General features: G+C 35.7%; 1 protein-coding gene across 4 annotated transcripts in view; it reads right to left on the reverse strand.

Moving 5' to 3' along the window:
• Positions 1–2,294: 2,294 nt before the first annotated feature.
• The window catches only part of LOC134209880 (homeobox protein orthopedia), a 181,724-nt gene continuing 166,844 nt past the window's right edge, over positions 2,295–17,174 (reverse strand). For all 4 annotated transcript variants that reach the window (XM_062685901.1, XM_062685902.1, XM_062685903.1 and 1 more), the window contains one exon: positions 2,295–4,480. In XM_062685901.1, coding sequence (XP_062541885.1) covers positions 4,289–4,480 — 192 coding nt within the window. In that variant the 3' untranslated portion in view covers positions 2,295–4,288. The remainder of the gene's footprint in view (positions 4,481–17,174) is intronic.

Genomic DNA, 17,174 nt, shown 5'->3' on the forward strand with positions numbered 1-17,174 from the left:
TCCAAAAACGATTAATGATGACGACTTTGAAAGAAGCGTACACACGCTTCAAGGAAATTCACGATAATATTAAAATAGGTTTTCCCCATTTGCAAGCCTTCGGCCAAGGCAATGTAAGCTTCTTTCCAATTCAGGAACACATAATGTGTGTGTGTGCACAACCCATGAGAATATTAATCTTATTTTACATAGTTTGAAAAGAATCAATTTAACAAAGGATATTAAAATGTTAACTGGTAGTCTTTTGTGTGAAAATACAACATCAAATTGCTATCTACGATCTTGTTCGGATTGTCCAGATTCTTCATCATTGGAAAATACTTTATTCGCTGAGTTTGAAGAAAAATATATTGATCAGTTATCATTTGAGCAATGGGTGACCACGGATAGGTGTGACATAGAAACTATTGTAAAACCTGTAGATGAGTTTGTGTCATATTTTGCTTGAAATTAGAAAGTTTAATCCCTCACGATTTCATTAAAATAGAACAATCCAGCTTTTTAAAAATACGAAAATACATTACAAAATGGTGAATTTTTAGTCATTTGTAATTTTTCTGAAAATTACAGCTTTGTATTTCAAGATGAAGTGCAGTCCCATCACTGGAACGTACAACAAGCTACAATTCATCCATTCGTTATTTATTTTAATGGAAGTACGCAAATTGAACACTTAAGTTTTATTATAATTTCCGAAGATTTAAGACACGATTCAGTATCCGTAAACTTGTTCATTGAAAAATGATTAACTTTTTACGCGTTGATAAGCATAAAGAAGTCAAAAAGATATATCTCATGTCTGATGGAGCAGCGTCGCAGTACAAAAATCGTAAGAATTTTTCGAGCCTATGTCAATTTAAATCAATGTACGGAATTGATGCAGAATGGCATTTTTGCTACATCACATGGCAAAGGTCCTTGTGATGCTATTGGAGGAACAATAAAGCGCATGGCCACAAGAGCAAGTTTAGCCAAAGAACGTGAGCATCCAATTAAAACTGCGAAAGAACTTTTGATTGGGCAAATCGTAGAAAAGAAAAGATTTAACCAAATTATCATTTTGTTTTACTACTACTGAAGAGTACGAAATAAAGGCTTCAGAGCTCAGCGAGCAATTTAATAACGCGAAAACGATCCAAGGAACCCAAAATTTCACTGTTTCATTCCATTGTCGGAAAATAAAATTAAAGCAAAACTATACTCAAACTGTGCTGATAATAATTCAAAAGTGTTCGATATTTTAAAAATTTGAATAAAAATAAATAAAAATAAGTATTAACAAACTGTTTTCATGATATCATAACCCATACCAAAATTCAAACCCAAAACTCTTAGAGATTCTATAACAACATTGTGTAACTGTCACATCTAAGGTAATACTTAGGATAATATTAATTCATTTTATTTATTTATACATATAATATTTATACATATAATATACATAATATCGATGAATACATAAATATGGAATATCATACAAACAACTTGTTTAACTCACGCAAGGCCCTTAACAATAAAATCAGCATCAAACTGCGATTCTTGAAAAAAAAATACACGGAAATTTTTTTTTGTTTACTATATGTGAAAATTGTGAAATGTTTGAAATGTCATAACTTTTTTGTTTATTAGTTTACCATCACCAAATTTTTATGGTAGATAGCTAATATAATGGACCGTTGGAAAATTACGTTCGAAAAAAGATAGGGTTTTGAGATATTTGAGTTTTTGTGACAAAAATGATATTTTTAAAGGCAAAAAAAAATTTTTTTTTACTGTGCACATTTTCTTAAGAATCACCATTTAGTTGTCTAACTTTGCTGAAAAATCATAACAATCGAACATTCCGTTTTTGCTGTGCAGCTTTTTAAATATTTTTGAACCATTTTCACATACACCCTTTTGAAAAGTTAGTCGTGACTCAATATGAAGATTTGATATCGAAAAATGACGATTTAGATGAAATTGAAAAACTGTGCAAAGTTTCAACTCAATAGAAAATCATGAATTAAAAATTTTCTTAAATTTTGATGCTGTTGCTTGGAATCGCTCATGAGCTTCCGAAACGTTCACATTGAGAATGGATTGCTAAACCCCAGCACCATTCATTTGATTCTCTGTGAAATTTCGCCAGTTCCAGTCAATCACGGAGTAGCAACTATGAATTGTACGGTCATAATGATCATGCTTACTTAAAACAGAAACCGATGTATTCGATAGACTGGCGAATATGTTTAAGATGACGTTACACATTCATCAGACGAGAAAGAACATACTCAGTGTTAAACACATACACATTTTGTTTCATTTTATCCATTTTATTCGATATCGATAATGAAATATTTTACTAACATACATCTGTTCTTAGTTTTTTATCTTATAGGTTTTAAAATGTTTCTCCATATCGTATACATTGGTTGCAATTTATTCCACTTTAGCTTATTGGATTAGGATTTACGTCCTTAGAATGCATTTTATGGTTTTGCTTACCTATCGCAATCGATGCCGAATCAACCAACCAGTAGTGTAGCGGGTCCACTCCGCATCGACATTTTCTTACTGTACAAAATGAGCTCTGAAAGAATACCGGTTTTTCATTGTTTTCATGTTTGTTTTGTTTTGTACAAAAATAAATTACTTGCGTGTATTGCATAATGCTATTGCTAAGTAACGAACAGGAAACTAAAACAATTGAGAAAAAAATTACATTACACTGTTGTCCCTTCCTATAGTAACTGTTTTATCCTAGAGCAGCGTTTTCTAATTTATTTACACGTATACAAAACCGCGCTTTAGTGCTTTGTTCAATTTCAGATTTTTTTTTCGTTAAACTGATTTTCTCTTGAAATTCACTTATCCATTTTTACTTCCACATTTTGTATTCTTAAATAGACTTTTAGTGACAAATAGTATAGAATTACTGCTTACCGAGTTTATTATCATTTTGTGTTTTTTTTTCTTGTTGCTTGAGACTTTTTTTTGTTTTGCTTGCTGAAAAACGCAATCGTATACATGTTTTCTTTCGTATAGGTTCTCACATTAGTAGATTGAATTTATAAATTGGTAGATTTGTGTTCCAAAACAAAACACAGTAACTTTTCTTTAAATTATAAAACAAACTAGTCCTATTTTTTCTCTTCTACAGTTCTTGACTAATCGTATACAATTTTTAGGGTAAGACGGTATAATATGCCCCCTAAGGCAACTCCTTGATAACTTTTTACTTTTCAACGCAATTTATGCAAACTTTGTGTTATTTGGTAGTGCAGGAAGTCACAAATGCATTGCCCGTGAGTAGACACATAAAAATATTACAGATAACACGTAATAAAGCTTTTTTGAAAAGTCGTGAAAAAATGAAATTTAAAAAGTGCCTGGCCAATACGCCCCACCTCAACCAAAATCATTTAATAGCCCTTCATTGATATTTTATCAATCCCATAATAAAAAGGCTACAAATCCTTATGCGCTTGACATGAAAAAACCAATATAGGTCCATCCAAGCAGGTATGAATTACATTGCAATATTTTTCATACAATTTGGAAGCAACTGCTGCAGGCTCGCTGCGCTTGTGTCCAGTTGGTAAGGGCATATCGTCCTGCCTACACTGGGGCGTTTTGGCCAGTGAAACATGTTTTCGAAAATCGTTACATTTTTGAAGATGGAAGCAATTTTATATCATATTAACCACTGAGAAAAGTAATTTTGTTGCCCAACTGAGTGTTCCAGTGCAAGTTTTGCGGACAGTATGCCAGAGTCGCTCCAGAATGTTCAGCAAACAAACATTAAAAGTTACATCAAAACTGTGACTTTTTGTATTTTGCAAATATTTTCATTAAGTAATACAAAATTTTTTTTTCCCATATTCACATAGGATGATGGTTTTACAAATATTTATAGGTACCAACTGAATTTGACCCTTAGTTAGTTATAGTTTTCTAGAAATCAAAGGGGGGCGTTTTGGCCAGGTGGGGCGCATTATACCGTCTTACCCTAATTGTTTCACTGGGCTTTCTTCTTTCGTCGTATACTTAGTTTCTCATAGCGGTCTTCTTCATTTCGAGTTATAAAGGAACTGAACAATGCATAATGTTGTGTATAATTTAACTAAACTTCATGTTCCACTTGCGTAATACTGATAACGGCAAAGGTCTGTTTTGTTGCTGTTCGCTGTACGTATCATTTTTTTGGAACGTGCAATGGGTATTCCAACTTTACACTTCTAATTTATACATTTTTTTTTCTCCACGGTCCCACCTTGTCGTCGAAGGTTCATTTGAATAACGGCAGTCAATACACCGAATTGTGGTGGTCGTAGTTATGCGCGTGCAAGTACGAGGGCATCGTTTGGTTCAGCTCCGAGGCCCGTCTTCGCAGAGCCGCTATGCTGTGACCCCGCCAGAGATCCTCTTCACCCTCGGCACCGCCAGAACTTAGTCCTTGACAGTTGGAGATGTTGTGCGGGTTGGCACCCGGGTTGGACTGTTGGGAGAAACAAAATGGTAGGCGATTATTAGCTAACTTGTTTGTGCAAGGACATCGTGACATTCCGTTCATTGGACAATCGAATTTGGTTGGGGAATATACCTATATTCATTTACATGCATTTAACAAACAGCATACCTATTGCGAATAAATTCGTTGTAGGACTCTGTGGTGACAGTCGACCACAAACTATGTCTCGTGACAAAATATAAAAAACAGGATCAAGGAAACCAGATGTTTCTTTCCAAAAATATAGGCTTCTGAGACAATCATATGTAGAAGGTTTCTGAGACACTGAAGTTAAAACAAAAAATAGGAAAATAATGAACTGTTTTGGTTGTCTCTGAATTTCTTGGTTTCTGACATTATATGCTTTTGAATTTTTTTTTTTCAGAATGTTTGTAAAACTGCACCAATTATTATTTGAATAGTTGTTTCAAGAGTAATAACGAAGTATCTTGATGGAATTCATTCTAAAAGTTACATGTCTTTTCTAAATTAATGTACAATTTCTTTCCGCACATGATCCACTAAGAATCATCTCAGGAAAGCTTTCAAATTCTCAATAAATGTTGTACACTGGTTGAATTTTTCAAATTTTTCAAGAACTAGGCAGGGTTGCTGCTCCTGTATTTTATCTCATAGCTCCAATGTTTATCCCGAGAAAAGCAAAACGATCAGAGGAAATTTGTTTTTTTTTTTCATTCCTGTGATTTTTTAGCGTTGAGCAAAAAGAAGCGACTTGTCTCGTACTTGACTCGACTTCAAGTACGAGTACGAGTCAAGTACGAGACACTGAAGACGGCCTTACTGTTGAGGTCGAAATACGTATCTGTCAAGATACAATTAAGTGGTGGAATTCAATGGGATTGTACAAACTCGTCTTATGACAAGTGAAGTTATTCAAACAAAACATAAATTAAATCATATGATATATGATGCTTATAACAAACGACTTCCAAATTTGATTTATTTCACACTATGTCTGTATGATTTTACCATTGAGTGCATTGTAGTAACAAGTGAAATCCAAGCTTTTTGTTCGAACAACTTGTTTGAAGAAATATAAACGATGCAAATTTATAGCAAATATTTAACTTATGATTTTTAGGAATTTAACGGTAAATCGCACATTGGCAATTATATTACTAAAATGTCCATTGAAAACATAGTAATAATAATATAATAACTTACCAATGATTTGTAATGAATTCAAGAATTTTGTAGAACAACGACTTTTAGAGGAAACAGTGTTTTTATGCACTTAAAAGCTCGATAATCACTTTAACATGGTCAAAACGTGAACGGAACGAATCGCAATGTTCACAAGACTTGTAGAGCACACCAAAAGCTTCCGTATAGAGGTTGTTGCGATGGTTTTCGGCGTTTATATCTCTTGTTAGATTTTTTACAAAATTGAAAATAGCCCAAAAACACTAAATCGACTTGAGCCACTTTGAAATTTCATCCGAATTAGCTGAAATTTTGACAGGAGGCTTATTTTAACATAAGGATGTGATTCTGGGCTCACCGGTTGAATTTTTTGATACTTTACGAAAATATGAAGAGGTCTAATAAATATGTTCTTACAATATTATTTATTTCCAGCATTATATGTCACCGGGCTATGAAATGTTAAGACGACATCTGGGAAGGAGCGCCTAACATACCTCTGGTCCTCACAAGTTCCAATCGAGCTTTCCACGCTAGCCATAATGGCGGCTGCTATAAAGCAATATGACAGCAACTGCTTCCGACGCTGAGCTGCTTGGGACGCTTGTAGTAGCTTAGCAACCATTATACACTGTTTATTTATTCTTACGCAAATGGTTACGAAACGAAAAAATCTCGAAGAACAATTTCGTAACAAGCATTTCTAAATAAGAAGCTATTTTTTATAAGAATAATAATTAAATCTTTGTTTATTTTAGGTTGACGTAATATTCCCAGATAACTTTTCCGCTGTCTGGCAGAAACAAACAATGTTAAGCTTAAATGTAAGATGATTAAAACACAATTACCAATCCAATCTGCATAAATAATCCTAATACACAAATATACTAAAGGAACATCACAATGGTCATCGATCACAGATTGGTTTCAGTAGTATTTGAGTATTTTCGAGGTGTTCTGGTTTAAATAACACGGACATTTACACCCAGCTGTATATTTTCGGCTAATTTACTCACCAAGCGTCTCCGTTGCTAACGGGTTGAAATTGTTGCAAGTTTCTATCTCTGAAAGTCAGTCTCGGAGAAGCCCAAGTTGAGTTCTCAAATAAAATCGAAATACGTCATAGAGCCTTTGTGCGGCTCTGTTATCCGTGTTAACTCCTTGGTAGTATTCAAAATCGTGTAATAAAACTCATCCAAAGATTGGAATGGAGAGTAGAAGGTAGAAGTACCAGTGATTGTTCAAAATCAATAGCGCTCGTAACCCATACAATATGTTTCTTGCTAATCAACGTGGTTGAAAGACTCTCAGGAGTTTTTTCAAGTAACAAATTGAATAAGGTTTTACTATCCATATATGTTACATTCTAGCGCACATTATTGTATCTAAGTATGAATAAGTTGTGTAGTGCGTCAGATAAATAGATTTGCAAACGATTCGTAGGTGTTTTACATTATTTTTAATAATAGCGTTTTTCTTCTAACTTATTGAGTTCTCCACGCGCAGTTTCACGCACACTAAAGTCACCGTGTAGGATATATAAAATAAAAGTGGGTTGTAATCTAATTACAGCAAAAATATCACGAATACTTCTAGGAGAAGACAGCATACATCGACAGGAGTACTGCGGAACCACGCACACTTTTATTCATCTGGAGAACTCAATAGTCATCATATTTTGGAATCTCGAAAAGCCACCGACCTTAGCTTAGCTTAGCTTAGAGCACCAGATGTGAATTTGGTAAAGGAAATTATGATTTGGCACAGCGATGAGTAAAGAAATTGACGACTAAACCCGCTCTTCACTTTACATTTAACTGAGATATAGGACCAGAAGATGTCATCGTTCATGTCCGCTACAAATGCCATCGTCCAACACAAACGCCTAATCAAAAAATCTATAATTTCTGAAGTCATCGCATCCGTCGGCCGTTAGCAATAATTATGACAACCAAATTATACTAGGGAAAGACGGCTTTGGCAGATTTTGTTCTATTTTTGGCAGGGGGGGTTTTTGTCGACCAAATTTTATGAAATTTGGCCACAATGTTCTTTGATATGCAAAGAATGTTTAGGCCAAATTTGAGCATAGTCAGACATAAAAAACCCCCCTGCCAATAATAGAACAAAACCTGCCAAAGCCGTCATTCCCCCTATAACAATAACTTCTACAATATCAGCAATTACTTCCAATATGATTCGCATAATGATAGGAACGGGAATTGCAACTTTGGAAAGAGTACCAGTGCGTAGGTATAAGTTTTCTTTGTGCAGATAGTAGGACATTCCAGCCGAATTGTGCAAAGCTATTGTGTCAATCTAAAATAAAGAAATAATGAACATGTTAATCATATCTAAAAATAGTTTCTAAATCAGAAATGCTTGTTCGAATTTATTTTTCCAGATTTTACGTTTCGTAACAATTTTCGAAAGAATAAATAAACAATGCGAAATAGTTACTAAGCTACTACACGCGTCGGAAGCAGGTCAGCGTATCAGCGTAAGTCAGCGTCGGAAGCAGTTACTGACAGATTTCTTTATAGCAGCCGCCATTATGGCTAGCGTGGAAAGCTGGATACTCACGCTTCCACGGGTCACGCTATGTTTAAAGGCAACCATTATACAAAGTGCATCTCGGATGTTACGCCATTAGGTCATAGTTTTTGACTTCTAGTTCAAGGGTCTGTGTTGATTAAAATATTCCATCTGCGAAAATTTGACTTTTTTTTACCATTTCAGGTGATATTTTTAACCCAAAATTCTATTCTAATTTATTTTAAAAAAAATTGAAGGAGGTATAAAAACTAAACGCTATTTTTTCCCTAATTCGGAATTTTTTATAAAAAAAAACTCAAAGGAGCAGCCCAATCGGGTTGAACGAAAATGTGACGTTGAGCTACTTAGCTGTATGTAATATACAGGTTTTCCGACGTTTCTGTTCGATGAGACCAAAGCAAGCGTTTATCAAGGCCAGGGTGAATCTGTTTTCGTTGTTTATCCTGTGCTCCGAACCCTGGCGATGTATATAAATTTGGTTAAGACCAATATTTAAAAAGGATGATAAAAACAAACTTTTTAAAAAATCGAGGATAAAAAACACTCGCAAGCGATCACATATCCAAATTATCAATTGATAAAAACTCGGTAGAGAGTAAAAATGGTTCAATGGTTGTATTGCGATTAGAAGCATTGGTAAATGCTACCTTTGAACTTATTTTCCTACATAATACCAAAACACAATGCCAAACACTCGATTGAGCTCCATTGTTGATGTTCAATTAGTATTATTTAGGATTACATTAAAACGATTATTTTGTGTTTATTATCAATCGACTAGCTTTATGTACCCGGCTTTGCTCGGAATTGCCAGTTTGGTTTTCAGTTTTTTATCACAATCAGAAAAGGTAAAACCAATTGGTCAACAGAGTAATTGTGTTAACTTATTGATACTTCATCATTTGATTAAAAGAAGGCTTTTGGAAGCATTGACTTATCTTGAAAAAGGGATCGTTGGTTTGAATAGCCTTATTCCGGGCAAACGTCAATTGCTAAAGAAGGAAAAACATCCACCGATGCTTTATTCCGGGCAAACGCCTATTTTTAAAGAAGGGATCACACTCACCATTGCCTTATTCCGGGCAAATGCCTACTTTTAAAGAAGCAATTCCACCCGCCATCCAGAAGGAAACACATTAATCATTGCTTTTCACTGGGCGAACCATGATTCCAATTGAGGGGTATCAATTACCATTGCTTTATACCCAGCTAATGCATACTTTCTATGAAAGATTTTTCTTATGCTTTTCATAATTGTCCCAATGTCATGTTGAATGACCTTAGGCCAAATAGTGTTATGTAAATGGCCTGCTTCATACAGGGATATGTCATTTTCAAGGAAATGTCATATTCTGGGATATGTGTATCGGTAAGAATCATTTTTGGGAAATATCATTTTCGTTGAAGTCATTTTTGGGGAAATGTTATCACAGAGATCTAAAGAAGAGGGATTTTAAATTAAGTCGTTTTCTAAACAATACCCAACCCCAATAACCTCCCGCATTCCAATAGTTTTTCCCAGCCTCTATAATAGTTTTGGGCAGAGAATACGTGTTTACAAATTTGGTTTGAATTGACCCATGCGGTAAAATGGTATACTAAACTTTTCGTTTAATAAATATACCCTCTCTCTCATTCAGCTATGACACTCCTGATAGATCTTCCTTAAACAGATAATATGGGTTCCAAATTTGGTAGACATCGGTTCAAAAATTATGCTGAATTGATCGATAACTAAACAATAACCCTCTCTCACACCCTCCCCCTTTTAAAACGACCTACCCACATCCACTAAAATTGTTTCCTTAGGACAGACAATATTTGATACAAATTTGGTTCAAATCGGTCATTGGGTTCAAGACTTACATTGAGTTGATCGATTGCTAAACAATACCCTTCCTCCATACCCTCCCTTTTTCAAAAAGCATTCCTAACCACACTATCGTAGTCTCCTTAGCATGAAGAATGTGTGTTCCAAATTTGGTTGAAAACGACCAATGGGTTCAGAAGTTACATTGAGTTGATCGATATCTAAGCAATACCCCTCCCCTCCACCCTCTCACTTTTTCAAAGAGCATCCCTAACCACACTATCGTCGTCTCCTAAAGATAAAGAATGTGTGGTTCAAATTTGGTTTAAATTGGGCAAAGGGTTCAGAAGATATACTTAGTTGACCAATAACTAAGCAATACCCCTCCCCTCACACCCTCCCCCTTTTCCAAAGAGCATCCCTAACTCCCATATCGTCGTCTCTTTAGGATAATGAATGTGTGATCCAAATTTGGTTGAAATCGGTCAAGGGGTTCAAAAGGTACACTGAATTGATCAATAACTAAGCAATATCCTTCTCCCACACCCTCCCCCTTTTCCAAAGAGCATCCCTAACCCTCCTATCGTTGTCTCCTAAAGCTAATGAATGTGTGTTCCAAATTTGGTTAAAATCGGTAAATGGGTTCAGAAGTAATGCTGGGACATACATACAAACATACAAACATTGAGTTTTATATATATATATTAGAGTGGGGCGCAGTTGTATGGAAAAACGCAAACTTCGTCCGATCAAGTGAGATCAAGGTTTTTCTGAATCATTTTGGGACCCTAATCAACTGTGCAAAATATGGGCTCGATTGGTTGCGACCTCGCATGCCGCATCGCGTTTTAAATTTACATGGAGATTAGTATGAGAAAACGAACTTTTTTACATTTTTGCTATTAGCGGCTTCATTTTATCATCAATCACGTGACTCAATACGTTAGCATATAGTCTGGAAGATGCCGAAAGACTTTGCCGAAGAAGGTACATAGCTGGAAGGTCTACAAAAAATGTTATTATGTTTCGAAAATTGTTTGTTCAAACTATATGCAAGAAATCAATGTTTCTGCCAGCACTACCGGACGACCTATGGTTATCGAAGGACAAAACCCATCTTCCTTCTTGTCGGATTTTTTTCTTTGTGAAATGATTCCGGATAGCTCCCATTAGCTCTAAAGCCCTATAAGATCAATTATTTTGAAATAACACTCAGTTAAATTATTGGTCTACGTAGTACGGCAGTGCTGGCAGAATAAACGATTTTTTGCATATGGTTTGAACACTCAATCTTCGGAGCGTTATAACTTTTTTCGTGGACGTTCCAGCAACGTGCCTTCTTCAGCAAAGTTTTTCGGCATCTTTTGGGTTATACTTTAACGCAATGTGCCACTTGGTTTACGATGAACTGAAACCTTTAGTAGTAGAAATGCAAAAACATACGTTCTCCCATACTAATTTTCATACAAACTTCAAACGCGATGCGGAAAGCGAGGAACCAACCAATCGGTCCCAAATTCTGCACAGTTGTTCAGGACCCAGAGTGGTTTCGAAAAACCATTGATTTGAAAAAATGACCATGACGCCCCACTCTAATATATATATACACCCCCAAGCTATATATATATATATATATATATATATATATATATATATATATATATATATATATATATATATATATATATATATATATATAATATCTATATATCTATATATATATATCTATAAGATAGATAGATAGATAGAAGATAGATTGCAAGCTTTGAAAAGTTATCGCCGATGAAAATTCGCCTACTTTACACACCTGAAAAGTTATCAAATGATAATTTTAAAAATTATCATATGAGTATGATTCAGCACAGCCCTGGCTGATAGTCACCGATGCAAACTGGAACAGAGACTTAGCTCCCGCCACTAAGTCAGTCTAAACCCCCGGTGGCTCATTACAAAAAGCCCATCTTCAAAGCTGGGCTGTCAACGGCGTTTGGTGGTCATCCTATGGAGGAAGTCAGAGTAGACGTGAGTTGCGTCAGACTTTGCGTTTACTCCGTCAGATACCTAGGAATCAGCAAAAACGAGCCGAAGAAAGTTTACCAGAACGCATCCACTGCAGCAGCGAAGAAGTTTCCGAGCCCTTCTACTGGCATCAATAGACGTAAGCGGGAAGATGCCGTCAAACACCCCCAAGCTTTCGAGAGAAAAAGTGTAAATTAGCAGAAACGAACTGCACCAACCAAAAGCCCTGTAAGTTGCATTAATTTGACGTCTATACTGACTTGAGATCTCCAGATTGCCTTACGAACAAAGGCGCAGAATCCGGAGATGGCGAGATCGATTCTCGACCCGATCTGTGATGTTTTCGGGTGGGAAACACCCTGGGCATAGTGTATCCATTGGATTTGCCCCATAAAATACATACTAATGCAATGGCGGACATAGAAAGTTTTCAATTATTAACTAAGGAAATGCTAATAGATTACTAAGTTGAAAAGCAGGCCGAGTTCCAGTTGAAATGTAGTGGTATGGATGAAGAAGCTTATTCATCGAAACCGATTGCTAAACTGTTAGCAAGTTTTCAATAGTAAATATTACCATACATAAATATTGTTACACACTAGAGTTGGTTTTTGCGCGGAGGATATGTGCCGCGTAAATTAAAACAACGTAAAAAACCGCGTAAATTCGAAAATGTCGGAATAAATCGCGAAAATCCCGAAATTCGAGTGAAAAAATCACTCTAAAAGTGATTCGTGTAAAAAACACCGCATAAAAAATGACTTCAGTGTACATCAGGAATAAAGCGTTGACTTTTCCTTGATCGAATGGTCCAAGAAAACTTTAAATCCATTGAGAAACGGCTGAGATATTAACGATCAAAGTCTATCATATTTTCGTGACGTTTTTCGATTTTTTGCAATCGTAAAGTGTACCCCAATATAGAAAAGACAGACGTAGTTCTACGTCAAAATATTTTTCATATGATAAGTTATACTGTTGAAACCAATAGCAAATTGCCGTGTGACTGTATATTTCATATGTGTCTATTAAAAAAAAAAAAACCAGCAACCCTGCACCGTCCACTTGTTACCATGGAAACTGTCTCCAGGAAGAAGATATGGTCGAGGTTCAGCCAAAGCACACCAAGCGCCAACGAAAATTACTGATTTTTCTGCTCAACTTTCGTTTATCAGATTTAATTGATAGCAAATCGTATTGGATATCCCTCAACCCCATAACTGAGGATATCCTACTGCAAATGTATGCTTTAATTGATATGAAACAATTTCCGTTGTCCTTGAACGAACAAAATATCACAAGTCAGTCGAAAAGCCGCTTGGTGCGGTTTGGCTGAACCCCGACCATATGTGTGTTCAAAGCGGACCAATATTGAATATTTCTGAAGTTTCCAAGGAGCAAATAGCGGGGGAAATAATTCAAAAAGCGACCGGGAAATGTTGTAGAGCTTCCCAACATTCGTGAGAAAGGAACCCGTATTACAGCAGGAAATAAGACTCCGACTACATCTGACGTAAATTCACATCAAGAAATAATACAAATGAAAGCAGATTTAAATCTGAGCATTACAAAGGTATATCATTTTGGTCTTGATTTTAGTTATAAATAATAAAACATACTTGTTAACATTTTCAGACAATTATTCGTTTGGCAGACAACATCCGACAAGGCAGGCGTATAGCAATTCAGCCGCGACTTAAGCAAGCTCTTCAAAATATAGTGCACGATTTGGGTGAGGTGGTAACACTAGATGCAACCGTAACGTCTGAACCAAATAAACCACATCTGATAGTAGTTTGCAGGAGTGTGTACCACAAATCTTATGTACCAAAACCAACCTTTTTTGTACATTTTGGGACCCCCACAAACTGTCGGCCCCGGGGCCCCCTTCCGGCTGAATTTTGCCCTGGGCGTAGTTGAGCTCGTTCAAAGTAATTCTTGGATGAACTTTTAAAGGAATTCTTGGAGATATCACAGGGAGAGTTCCAGGAAGAATTCCTTTCAGGAATTCATGTAGGAGTTCTTGAAGAAATGTTTGAAGGAGATTCTGAAGTAGTGGCGGAAGGAATACATGGAGAAATCTAGTAATTTCTTCCAAAAATTCAAAAATTTAAAAATTTAAATCTATTTTTAAAAACGTGTTCAGATCAATTTTAGAAAGCAAAATAATTATTTTGAGCGTATACGAAAATTTTGGTGTAAGAGGGTTAATGAATTATTTCTGAAATTCGTGCAAGAATTATTAGGGAAATTTCGTTGGAAGAATTATTTTGTAAATTGATTAGAGCATGGGATAGTTTACGATAGAAATTTATAGAAATTTCCGAAAAAGATTCTGGCAGGATTTCCCATTCATCCAAAAATCCTATAAGGATTTTAAAATGTAATTTTCGATATAAGGATTTTAAAATGTAATTTCCGAAGGATCTCTAAAAAGATTCTGAAGAGATTCCCGTTAGAATTTTTAAAGAATTTATAGAGGAATTTTCGGAAGAGTTGCCAAAAAAAAATCCGAAGGAATGTACGGAGGAATCCATAAAGGAATTTCCAAAATATTCCTGGGTAAATATTGAAAGAAAAAATTCTAAAGAATGTTCTAAAGGAATTCCTAGAAAAAGCTCTGAAGAAATTCCTGTTGAAAATTAAGACGGAATTCCACGAGGAGTAATGGAACAATTTCTCTTGGAAATTCCTTAAATAGTTGTTGGAAGAATTCCACATAAAATTCCAGTAGGCATTCCTAAATAAATACTCAATGAAAATACCAAAAGAGCTTTCAAAAGAATTTTTTTAACGGAATTTCCAAAACGTTTTCCATTGGTATTACTGGACAAACTTCCGATGGAATACCTGGAGAAACTTATGTGGAAATTTGTGAAACTATGAGATTTTTGATGATTTTTTAAGGAATTCCCGGAAGAATTTCTTAGCCTGTATCGGACTGAGCGGAGGAAACAAATTCAAATTGCTGCCATTTCGTCATTTTATGTCAAATTGGCCTAGTTTTATTACATCCGAATATGATTCTGAAGACATTCACCCTGAGGTCAGTTCCGAGATCATTTAGGAAGCCTCCGGAGGCATCAAAATCGGCCATTTTCAAAATATCATCAACAACATGTCAATATGGGTGTCGAACTTCAGAATTTTGCAAGACAAGTTTAATTATGACATATTGGGTCAGTTCCGAGGCCCTTGAGAAAGTCTCCGAAAAGCATGAAAATTGGCTTTTTTTTCAAATATTACCAACTAAGGCAATATTCTTAGCTTGATTGACTGTACCCATCGTAGTTGCTAGTCGTGATTAGCCGAGAAACAACAAATAATGCACAGCTCACCAATTGAATAGTTTTCTCGGGACTAGAAAGCTCAAGACCAATAACGATACCGGCCACGTCCTCACAGTCAGTTAGGATAAGGGTAGGAAAATTAATTCATTGCATGTTATTCGGCAACTCGGCCGTACCGTACGTGACCTTTAATAGGTCTTGTTGTGTAGGGGTTATCACGCCTATCTAGAGAGTAGGAGGTTGAGGGTTCGAGTCCCTCCAAGACACGTGGATTCTTTTTCGCAAATTTCATATCAATTTGTCCATTTCGAAACATATGCTGTGCATATGCACAGCCAAGATATTTAACAAAAAAATAGGAAAATTAGTTCGACACTCATTGCTACAAGAGACCGAGGAATCATCTACATCTCCATGAGTGCACTGGGAAGGAATAATATGTTAGTTGGGAAGGAAATATATTGGAAAATGCCTTGGCAGCAACTAATTATTTCATTTGAACGACGCCATGATGATACAAAAACGGAAAAGCAACGCGTGTCTTACGTATTTTCCAGAAGACTTATTCGAAAACTTAACTACTTCGCGACGACTAAAACACACACTGCACAACGTTTGCTCGATAGCTACTCCGAAAAAACACGCACTGAACTGATTAACTTTATTACCGGCCGCGCAATGTAGAACAAATTACCAACGAAGGCAATATAAGTATCAAACTTAAGCATTTTACAAGAGTTGAATCATGACATTCGGATATGATCCTGGGTACGTTGGCCAGGCCTTCGGTCATCAAAATCGACCATTTTCGGTATCAAACTTCAGCATTTCGCTAGACAAGTGGTACTCTGACATCCGAATATGATTCTGGGGATATTGGACACGCTGAGGTCAGTTTCGAAGCCCGGCTTTAGGGGAGCCTCAAGAATCAACAAACTGGATCATTTTCGAAATACCACGAACTATGGCAATGTGGGTGTCAAACATCAGCATTATGAAATACAAGTGAAATTTTTACTTTATTTAAATGACTAAAATAAAAAACTCTCCCTAAAAAATAAGATAAATTTTCCATGAAAAATCAGGAGACTGCCAATAAAGGAATCAGAGTATAAGCAATAAATAAATATAAATTTACCTCAAATAAGGTACACTGGGGGAAGTGGAAAAGAAAAAATCGATAGTGGATGTTTGAATTAGTGTAAAACCAGTTTAAATGATTTAAATCCGTTCAATCGAAATGGGCTATCAAAAACAGTCAATTTTGCACCAACTGTGCGGTAATTCATACCATTTTGGTCGCTTGAAATTTATGGAAATAGATTTTAAAATTAGGAGTTGTTTTTCCACTTTCCCTAGTGGGATGGGGTAAGTGGAAAACCCATGTTGCCTTGACCTTCAATAGTGATGAGTAGTTACATATAACTAAAATCAATACGATAATTACTCTGAGTATCTTTTGTGGAATAATTTCATTACCTTAACGGAATAGATCCTCAAGGAATTCTCGTAATATCTAGGGGAGGGCTGGTTTTGCCTTCTCGGACACTAAGTGTACGTAAAGTCTATATGTTCGCCCCAAAGATGAACATTTTAAAGGAAAAATGGGATTTACAGGGTTATAAACTAATCACCTTAGTTTAACGAATTGAGATGATGTCTGTATGTGCGTATTTGTATGTATGTGTGTTCGCAAAGCACGTACAAAATTATCAGCTATTCTTAAGTACTTGTCCTTAACCGATTTGTTCGCAAAAAATTGCATTCAACGGCGAAACTTGTTAGGAACAAAAATTAATGTGAATTATACAATATATTTACCTATCAGTGCTATTTTTAACTT

The sequence above is a fragment of the Armigeres subalbatus genome, chromosome 2 (assembly GCF_024139115.2).
Source record: "Armigeres subalbatus isolate Guangzhou_Male chromosome 2, GZ_Asu_2, whole genome shotgun sequence".
Taxonomy (NCBI): Eukaryota; Metazoa; Arthropoda; class Insecta; order Diptera; family Culicidae; genus Armigeres; species Armigeres subalbatus.